This window comes from Aplysia californica, unplaced genomic scaffold (assembly GCF_000002075.1).
Source record: "Aplysia californica isolate F4 #8 unplaced genomic scaffold, AplCal3.0 scaffold00116, whole genome shotgun sequence".
Classification (NCBI taxonomy): Eukaryota; Metazoa; Mollusca; class Gastropoda; order Aplysiida; family Aplysiidae; genus Aplysia; species Aplysia californica.
The window spans coordinates 1,264,399-1,275,042 of NW_004797386.1; the positions used below are offsets into that span (position 1 = coordinate 1,264,399).

The 10,644-nt window shown below is 37.8% G+C and overlaps 2 protein-coding genes across 2 annotated transcripts in view; one reads left to right on the forward strand and one right to left on the reverse strand.

Moving 5' to 3' along the window:
- Positions 1–690: 690 nt before the first annotated feature.
- Positions 691–9,995, reverse strand: LOC101864378 (dolichol-phosphate mannosyltransferase subunit 3). The gene is made up of 5 exons (XM_005095890.3): positions 9,760–9,995; positions 5,037–5,156; positions 3,295–3,324; positions 2,633–2,710; positions 691–975 (listed from the first exon to the last, which is right to left on the reverse strand). Exons 1-5 carry the CDS (start codon positions 9,763–9,765, stop codon positions 910–912), a joined length of 300 nt encoding a protein of 99 aa, XP_005095947.1. The 5' UTR covers positions 9,766–9,995; the 3' UTR covers positions 691–909.
- Positions 9,996–10,067: 72 nt separating this feature from the next.
- Positions 10,068–10,644, forward strand: part of LOC101849917 (GDP-fucose transporter 1) — a gene marked incomplete in the record, with an annotated part of 11,845 nt that continues 11,268 nt past the window's right edge. Inside the window, 1 exon segment of the mRNA XM_013081117.2 lies at positions 10,068–10,362. Coding sequence (XP_012936571.1) covers positions 10,223–10,362 — 140 coding nt within the window.

A 10,644-nucleotide genomic window follows, 5' to 3' on the forward strand; every position in this document is an offset into this window, starting at 1 on the left:
TGTGTTTGTTTGCTTTTTCACCTGGAGCAAACTGCAGACTGCAGTGACACAACTGTTCTTTTCTGTAATTTCTGGGGAATTGATGAACTAAGATCAAATTCTCTTATGTTTAGTTTTAGTAAAAGCTTTACGGCACTTGCAACGCAATAAGGTAATATAGGTGCCGAAGATTAGAGGTGTTACAAGAGAGTAACAAACATAAAAAAGAAGGAGGGGAGATAGAGACGATAGATGAAATTCTATTATAACACATTTGGTATCTTTCACATTAAAATCTGACCAGGAGTACGAACATGATATCAGATGTAACCATTTAAAAAAAAAAAAAAATGGTTGGGAAAAATTTAGCCTGACTGAACTTTTCCCCCTACAGGGGACTTGACGGAAGAAATGTTATGGCTGCCGAAAACCCCCCACAACAAGACGGACTCGTCAACTTCCTTCAATGGTAGGGCGCAGGACTTGAGTCTGAACACTAGCAGAGATGAGATATAAGAATTAACTCTTTGAACCCCCATCGGAGCGTCCGGTGGTAATAACCCTGTTCCTCATCGGACACTCGGAGCGTCCAGTACTAGTGACAACTGTTTCGTTTTATTTAGTGCTAGTTCTTGCTTGTTTTTCGGAACTATTCCCGAATCAAGTTTTTTAGTAATGACTAAGCCTTTGTTTCCGCTATTTAGAAGTTGGAGGCAAGCTTTTGGGGTTATAATGAGACATAGTGCACTAGGTTTAGGTGACTGTAGAAAAAAAACTCAGGGCTTAAACTTAAAGAGTTCAACTGGTCCATCTATCTGACAAAAGTAATCGGACGGATGTAGATCTTTGGTCTGAATGAGTAATCACCCCTCTCTCACATTCACACTCTGCTTTCTTTGACAATATTCATCCATTCAGGCTTGCAGGAGGTCATTTCCAGTCTGAGGCGTATTTGAAACCTTTTGCCTCCAAGTCCGCTTTTGCCTCGGCTACTTGCTGCAGACAGAAAAAAAAAAAAAAATGTAAAAACGTCATCATGTTGTATTGTGAATGAGAAAGTCAAATTTTCAAAACTGACATATGACAAGACTTTTGCTTAACCCTACCCGTACGCCCTGGGGTCATTTTGTACCCCTGGGGTTGTATTCTTAACATTTTAGAATACTTCTACTGCGAAGATCTTTTTGAAACTTTCAGTATTTCGCAAAAAATCATTTTGACAGACTGCTATGCAAAGCGTACGGATCGGATTAACAAGTAAATTTCCTCTTTGGAAAGTGGTAGTAAAACATGACGTACGGATGGATAGGGTTAAAAGATGATTGTTTCATAATTTTGAAGAAGCTGGTTTCAATAATGGTAAGGCATGAGTTCGATCCCCGTGTGGGAAGGAGTTTAATCAAGTACGTGTATGTTTATCTTTTTGTTGGGATGTTGTATCCCAATCATCTCTAGTTTAGTTTTAGTAAGTGTTTTACGGCACTTGCAACACAATAAAGTCATATAAGTGCCGAAGATTAGAGGCGTTGCAAGAGAGTAACAAACACAAAAAAGAAGGAGGGGAGATAAAGACAATAGATATTTGATAGGAAAGAAGGAGCAAACCACACCAGAGCACCCGCCAACCGCCCACAAATCATCCCTCAATAGCCTTGATGATAAACAGGGTCGAGGCAGCCCATCCCCTACATTATCACAACTGGTATAGCAGTCAAGCACACTGACTGAAGTGTCTTTAGGCCATTCCCAAAGGGGAGACATTTCTCGTTCTAATGCACAGTAGAACTGTAAAATGGGCAGATCTAACAATGTCAAGCTCATAACGGTGCCTGAACTACAACAGGAAACTGCTGCTTTTTCTTTCCTAATCCTTACTATCGGCATTTTCCTCCACTTCTTTTGTATGTTTGTCACATTCTTGTGACTGGCTATTTTCGGGGTGCCTTGATAGACGAAGCAGACTTTCAGCTGTTGAAGTGAGAGAGGTGAGCAGGGTAAGTCCGATTCCCTGTAAGGACTTCTCTATTGACATCCACCCCCTTGGCGCTCATATGACATTATGTAGTTGTAAGCGCTGTAAAACCTCTACTAAAACAACAAACAACGCAGTCAGGCACTTCTCTGTCCCATGTAGGAGACCCCACTGTGATTCCCAAGGGAGGAGAAAAATCTTTTTGAGTATCTCCGTCTCTCTGCAGGGATGCACCCCTCTCAACCTGCCTTGGCCCTGACAGGCAGGGTCAGAAGCCAGCCTCCTAAGTGATCTAAATTGTGTCGAAGCGGGCGTAAAAACACCAACATTACTCCACCCCCCCTATAAATAAGCATTTTAATTATTTACAAAACCTTCAGGAAGGTGGGTGGTTGGCGGGTGCTCTGGTGTGGTTTGCTTCTTCTTTCCTATCAAAAAATCTATCGTCCTTATCTCCTCTCCTTCTTTTTTTATGTTTGTTACTCTCTTGTAACACCTCTAATCTTCTGGCACTCATATGACCTTATGCAGTTGCGAGCGCTGTAAAACCTCTACTAAAACAAAATCAAACCGTCTGGAAGTCTGTTTCAATATGCATCTAAACTTTTTTATACGAAGGGCAAAGTCACAAGCTATTTACAACAACTGAGAAGTGGACACAACAAAGAATGAAACAATCACCTGCTTTAATTCCTCCGATGCTTCCACACAGTCGTTAAACGTCGTCACTCTGTAGCCAACAACCGCCAGCGAGAAACACTACACAGAAGACAAAAAGAAAGAAATATATGTGTCACAACACGGTGGAATTATGCGCTCGTCCATTTGTGGGCATATGGAGTTATCGGTATCATCTGAAAGATTGTTCATTTGCCTTGCTTTCGATGAAAAAAAATCTATTTACCTAGCTTAAAAGTTGAGATATTTGCGATTGAAGGAGGTGGGGTCATCTGGTTTCAGAAGTAACCAGTTTATGAGGATGCCAAGATTCAGCTGCCAGTAACTAGAAAGCGCTTCTCATGTCTTACCTGAATTCTTTTACATTTGCTCGTAGCCAAAGATATAACTCACTTTTACCATCACATTATCAAAGTTGGAAAAAATAAACTGTAAGTAAGCAAACATAGGTAGTCTTTATTAAGACTTTGTTTTAGTAAGAGTTTTTGGCACTTGCAACACAATAAGGTCATATAAAAGTGCTGAAGATTACAGGTGTTACAAGAGAGTAACAAACTCAAAAAAGGAGGAGGGGAGAGAAAGATGATAGATGTTTGACAGGAAAGAAGAAGCAAACCACACCAACCACCCGCATTAAGACTTTGATTTTGATCACGCATACTTACAGCAAAAACCATCAGTAGGTACAGCGGTAGCTGAAAACAAAAAGTATAAATAAGGAAAAATCAAGTGAAGACTAAAACTTACACTTAAAGGTCAAAGTGCTTGAAAATATTTTTAAATAAGTAAAGTTGAAATTGTACAAGATGGCTACTCATTTTAGTAGAGATTATCTTCAGACTAAGGACACAACACACAAGACTGAGACAACATATGTACAAATGTTTTAAACTAGTACAATCACCAAAATGCCAGTGTGGAGAGGCGGACCAAACTGTTGAACACACCTTTCAGCACTGCAAGACACACAGGGCCCTGAGACAGGAAACGTGGCCAACCCCACTGACGCTACAAGAGAAGCTATACGGGCCGCCAGATGAACTGAGCAGGATGGCCCAATTTATGACAGATACCAGACTTCAAGTGTGATGCGATCGAGAAGAAGATGAAGAAGAAGAAGATTTTAGTAGAGGTTTTACGGCGCTCGCAAAGTAGAACTGCATAAGGTCATATGAGAGCCAGAAGATTAGAGGTGTTACAAGAGAGTAACAAACATAAAAAAGAAGGGGAGATAAGGATGATAGATGTTTAATAGGAAAGAAGAGGCAAACCACACCAGAGCATCCACCAACCACCCACTACTACTCATTGTGAAGGAGAAAAGGAGTAGTTTTAGACAGGTGGACGTACTGGACAGTGTCATTGTAGTATAAGAAAAACGTAAGGGCTGAAGTGGAAAGTGGTCGTTGGTACAGATAATTGTCTTGGACCTGTGGCCATAAGACCAAGTTCCACTGAAAGGATGACGAATTGTGATCGACCTTGAAAAATGAGGAAAGAGTAAAGCTGAAATCACTGAGACGAGGGCCAACATTATGTTTTGAGCCTGTGCAGGACAAAAACTTGTCCAACATAAAAATAGAATCAAATATATTGGCCCTTTTGGAAATTCAAACTAACCGAGGAGGAAATATTTTCATTTCAGGCTCGAGAGTAGGCTATGCGTTTAGCCCTGAATCCTGAAAAAAACATAGCGGAAGTCTTGTATTAGCTGCTTCACATGATGAGGGATCTATTTCTTGCTAACTGACAATTGTCTAAAATATTTATGATCAAGTTATCATGATGAAATGCAATTGCAAAGAAATAATGGGTAAGGTGATTACAATTTGTTTGTAAAAAGTCATTATTCCTCCATTGCAATTTTTTTTAAAGAAAGAGAGAACGAGTCTCTTTTAAATCAGTGGACAAGAAAGGGCTGTGCACACACAAAGTCATGGGTTGACCTTTGGTAATACTATTGTGTTCTTCAAGTTAAAGGGTTCCACAGCTCATAAGGTTTCCTAGTTCTTAATCGGTCGCTTCTACTTCTAAGCACAAGTGGGCTATCCCGGAAAAAGCTGTTTTGAGAAAATCGAAGGTAAAGTTTTTGGACCCTTGTTCAGTCTCTTTAAAAGACTAGGAGAGTTTTCTCTAAAACCAAATAAATATACACACCAATGAAATCAAACTTCTCCTATAGGTAGGGCAATGCCCACTTTTCGTGTAGGTCAAGGTTTCTGGAAACCTCCAAAATCTGGGTTAGCCCGCTTGTCCTTAAAAGCAACCAATTGACAGCATGCATTAACTTGTCCTTTTTTGTCTAAATGTTTGTCCTATTTAAGGACTTATGATGGTATTTTTATTGACCACAATGGTACTGGCACAGAATATATCATTTGCAAAAGAAATGGCTGAAATAACTTACAACAAGGATGACCTCATTCATTCCGTCACTCAGGTCAGCCTTGAAGTAGCCTGCGACATATGCTAGCCACACTGACATGAATGAGCCAGCTCCTAGCAACCACTGATACAGTTTAGGAAGCTGAAAAGACAAACAATCATAAGAACAATTGTATGATACATGATTTAGTTTATTAGGAAATTAAAAGTGCTTGTATATTTCATTCATTAAGGCTAAAAAACAAAGGTAACTTGCCGTCCTGTTAGGAAATGCACATCCTTGAAAAAGAATAAATTAAAGTCACTGAAATTTAAAATTGAGCCCAAGAAGTTTTCCAACCTTTAAAATCTGATCAAAGTTCAGCTAAAGCAAAACTTGTATTGCTGGTTTCAGTAGAGTCTCCCTCTTCCTCATTATTTTTTGCAAAACCACCTCACACAAATGTACCTGTGTTCATGCATGCGTACACATACTCACACATGATATACAAAGTCAACCCGTACTAGTCACTATTCATGCATTTTAATAAATCAAAACCATGTCATATTCATTCTGAATATCTCATAATCTGTCAAAGTCAACTGCTATTCTTTTAACAAATTAGGAAACCCAATTTTCATAACTTAAATTCACAATAACAAACAGACTGAGGATATATATATAGGAGTCGAGTAAATTCAACAACAGCCTTGCCGGCTCTGACAACATGACCAAAAAGTCCCATCTGTTGTGCAGTTGAAGGGTGCTCTGGTGTGGTTTACTCTTAAAATTGTTATTATTATCACCATCATCAATATAATGCTATCATTATTAAAATCATCATTATCATTGCCATTGATAGCATTAAGTTGTTTTTTTGTTTTGATTTTGTTCTTCACTGAATGAAATATGAATATATTATACATGTGATAAATCACAAACCCTTTCATACAATTATGGAGGAAAGGATGTCGAAAAAAACAAACATTGTAAGTTGAAACTGATGTGAAGATTGAGTCTCTACATCTTTCTTTCCCTTTCTTGCAGGGATGTGACCGTCTATAAAGAGAAAAATGCAATAATTGAGCTTATACATCATATTTCCACACCTTAAGCCATGAGGAGATTGGTCTTATAGATGTAACTCTTGATAGAATGATAAAACGAAAAATTGAGATTGGGCATCTGATTTCCTCATGGAAAGACAAGGGTGGCGATCTGGGGGAGGTAGCTTCAACATTTATGTATATGTATGGATTGAAAGACCTTATCTAGCCTTTGTTCTGATCATATACGGTCAGCTGCAATGCAGGTTTCAAGGAGTGTCCTTGTGTGACATTTTTATTATTTTATAAAATATTGTATTTATTATTTAAACATTATTTTACTAAAATTACTTTTTGTCAGTGTTATTGTTCTTAGTATTATTATGATGATGGTGATGAAAATGATTATTTGCTGTAATCATTGTAGTAGGCAAATTCCAGGTTAAAAATCAGAGATACTGGTTGGTTAAAAGTAGAACCAAACGGGGGGGTGATAAATTCATAGACAGGTTAAAGAAGTTAAAACAGCACCTAAACTTCGATGGCTGGTGCATCTACAAATAAATTATTGATCGTCAGGTGGTCGTCCCAAGCCTGAGTAAACGCAGAGGGCAACTTTTATTTAGCATGTAAATTGTAGTAGTCTTTAGTAGACGAATAGAAAGGAACATCGTGGTAGACAACCAAATTGGCTGATACAAAAAAATTCTCCTGCTTGCTCCATATGTATTTATAAAACAGTTAAGCACATCATGCAAAAATAAGGACAAACTATAACCACTAAAATATTTTTAAAGCAGCCAACGACAGTCCCAAGCCTGTGTAAACGCAGAGGGGGAAAAATAAGTATGTGGATTATTGTAGTAGACAAGTTTAAAAATATACACACAGTGGTATAGACCACCAAATGGACTTGCTCAAGAAAAATATTTTTCTTCTTGTATATATTATGTATGTGTAAAAGATCAGCTGACTGCATCGTTTCGGTCATATTTTAAAAAAAAGTAATACGTTATCAATTGACTCATCATGCATAAATAGCATGTTTTATTGTTACGATAAAGCAAATCTAGTTCCAATAAGATCAGATCTGGATTTGATGCACACACTTCCGTTCTGATATCAGCATCATAACTGCATTTTATAAACTAAATTTAAATTATGTTTTCCATCAATTCCCAGACAGTTCTTTATTCTGTGTTCACTAGAAAAAATAAATGCGACGGTTTTGCGAACTAAGAATGAAAAATTATACAACATTCGTGGACTGCAGTACGGTAGCTGCTTTAAAAAAATAAAAACATGACAAAATTGTAAATGAATGACTATCTATAAAGTTGAAGCTCTATCATCATTCTTTCCAGTGACACCAAATAGTTTGTTCTATGTTGATTAGAACTAGAGATATATGACGTTTAGTTTACAGATCAAGTTTAGTCACATTTAATTTGCACAAATTAATTAACATACTTGGACTCATTCTTTACCTTCTGCGCCCCCTAAAGTTTTATTTCATCATTTCATTACTTTGATGGTTAACTTAAGGCAAAAACTATACAATATTTTTAAACTATCGCTAGTTCATACACTTTAAAAGGTTTTGCTTCAACATTTAGATAACGAGTTCAGATATTATCGTAACTATCAGTGATATATATATGCCCTTTTCAGTTAATTTGCATAAATATATATCAAGAAGTTAACATAAATATTTAATGATCGCCTGCTCGTACACTTTATAAAGTTTCATCTCATCATTTCGATCATTTTGATGTTGGGGTTTTATTAAGAGGTTTACAGAAAATAATTAAATTAAGACCAACGATACAAATTTTTGTTATTTAAAGATAAATTTAAACCACATTTAATTTGCATTCGTGAACATATCACTTATTCACATTCATTACTTTGTACGCCTCCCAAAGTTTTATTTCAACAATCTATTATTCTGATATCCTATATCTCATCATTGGGTTTTTATTCTAATTATTGTCAGCCTAAATACATGTAGGCCTACTGCAAATTGTCCTTTTTTCGCTTGACGAATCCAGTTCGCAAAAATTAACTATAATAGTTAAACGAATGCTTGCTCTTTACTTTATACTTTAAAAGGTTTCGTCTCATCATTTCAGTCGTTTTGATGTATGGATTTAGGGGTATAGTTCCATAAAATAAAAAATAACAGTGATTTGCCCTTTTAGGCTAATTTGCATAAATTAACATAAATCATAACGATCGTAATAATTAGCAACTACACTTTATCAAAGTTTCATCTCAACATTGGGGTCATTTTGAAATGGAGGTTAAGAGGTTTATTATTGTAAACTTAATAAGAATCAGAGATTAAACTTTTCTGTATACACAGATCAATTTAAATCATCTAATTTGCATAATAAATTAATATACTTGTACACATTCATTACCTTGTACGGCTCCTCAAGTCTTATTTCTACAATCCATTATTTAATCATAATGTCTGGGTCATTGTTGTTTTTAAAAATTATTTTAGGCAAAAAAACGTCAAACATGTCCTTTTTTCTCTATGAATCTGATTAATTTGCATAAATTAACAAAATATTTTAATGAATGCTTGCTCTTATACTTAAACAGGCTTCGTCACAACATTTAGGTCGTTTTGATGTATGGGTTCAGGGGTATAGTACGATAAACAACAGCGGTATGCCTTTTTCAACTTAATCAATTTTTCGGTCACAATTTTGACGTCATTTTTTTCTCTGTTTAAATAATCATTTTTGCGTTACAAAAGAAGCCATGGCGATTGTTAAGATTCCCGCGTTTAATTCCGATGTGCGTTTTTCATACCCTCAGGCATATTTCGCTTTGGTCCCTAACCTTAACCCTAACCCTAACCCTAACCCTAACCCTGGCCCTAACCCTAACCCTAACCTAGGGTTAGGGACCAAAGCGAAATATGCCTGAGGGTATGAAAAACGCACACATCGGAATTAAGGCCACCTCTATTCTCACCCGGAGTGAGAATAGTGCAGGCGAGTCTTGTGGCTATTCTCACCCGGTGCGCGTTCACCCTAAACCACAAAATTCTACACTGTGATAACAGAAAAATTGTAGAATTCTGTGCCGTGAACAAACGTTCCATTACAATTGTAGCCTACTAAAAGCGAACAGTTTTGTCTGTGGGCAGTGGAGAGAGAGAGAGAAAGAGAGAGAGGAGTAGCGCGAGAATTTCCGGGCAAAACAAAATGGCGACCCGCGTAGTTCGGCTCGATTTGAAAAGTTAAATAGCCGTAGCATCTTTGTAGACAACCAAATTTATTTACTTTTGTGTTTTAACATCATTTTTTAACTTTGTTTTGGTCAATTTGATCGTCCACACCGATAGACAGTATTCAGAAAGAGACGGAGAGAGAGAGAAGAGGGGAGGAGTTGATCTTGCGAGAACTTCCGGGCGGGTGAGAATAGCCACTTTCCGGAATTAAACGCGGGAATCTTAACAATCGCCGAAGCCATAACTTTAGTTCTAATTATCATAGAATGATAAATTTGGCACCACTGGAAAGCATTTCTCAAGCTGCATCCACCTATTGTAAAATTTTTCATCTGTGATAAATTTGAAATTTTCATGAGACATAACTACCTACCTCATCAACTCATTTCATTGCTACTGCATCATCTAAAAAATTTTTAACATTGTGATTCAATTGTAAAAATATAAAGGAGTACATATGCCGGTCACTTACCCCCATCACAGCTAGATTAAGATTAGCTATGCACGGACCAGACTCATCACAGTCTAACTGACGCAATTATTGATGTGGCACCGCGAGCGTGACAATGTAAACAAAAGCCGGCAGATTACCCAAACTTTTTCACGTCGAATGGGAAGCAATGTTTTTTCAACAGCTGTGAGATGAGTGGCGGAGTGGTGTCCCTTCAGGTTTTTACACGACACCTGCCGTTCATTTCGACACTCGCGACAGGCAATATTTTGCGCTTTCTAGCGTTTTTCTGTTTTGAGCAACACCACTTCCTGTCTTTTGCTATACAATCTTCATCGATGACCCCAGACGCCGCTGGGCAACTTCTCATAAACGAAACCCCACCCCTTCCTCGTCGACGAGTCAACTCCCCCTCACAAACACATTAAATTTGCCTACCACCGGCTGTTGCGTTTTCCTGCGGTGGGATCGTGTAACTGCCGTGATGTGGAAGGATAACGAAGGCTCATCAAGGGGACGTTACCATTCACGCAGCAACGTTGACACATCAATATCACAACGCATCAACATGGAATCGCTTGTTTCTAAGTACATCAGAATTGCCTCCGTGGTGGCAGCATATTGGTAAGTATTACTTTTCCGTAGAGGTTTGTGCTCTTTTATCAATCCCTCTACATTTGTGAGTTGTTTTGAAAGTGCACAGGATGCTGATACTTTCGTTTGCAGTTTCAATGAGCTCAACAAACTGCTGAGTGGGCCGCCCGCCTCTGAGATGAGGGACTTTTGCAGATTTTGTTGAAGACTTTACTCTAAGAAAACTGGTCTAAGATAGCACTCCACTCAACAGAGTGTCTAAACATAAACTGCAATTGAAAAATGTTACGTGGCAGGAGAGAGAGAGAGAGA

What these genes read in the sequence shown, in the direction of transcription:
- LOC101864378 (XM_005095890.3), bottom strand. An exon ending in ACCTACTGATGGTTTTTGCT is followed by an intron (nt 2,711 to 3,294) that starts GTAAGTATGCGT and finishes TCTTCTGTGTAG; the next exon opens with TGTTTCTCGCTGGCGGTTGT. An exon ending in CATCGGAGGAATTAAAGCAG is followed by an intron (nt 976 to 2,632) that starts GTGATTGTTTCA and finishes TTCTGTCTGCAG; the next exon opens with CAAGTAGCCGAGGCAAAAGC.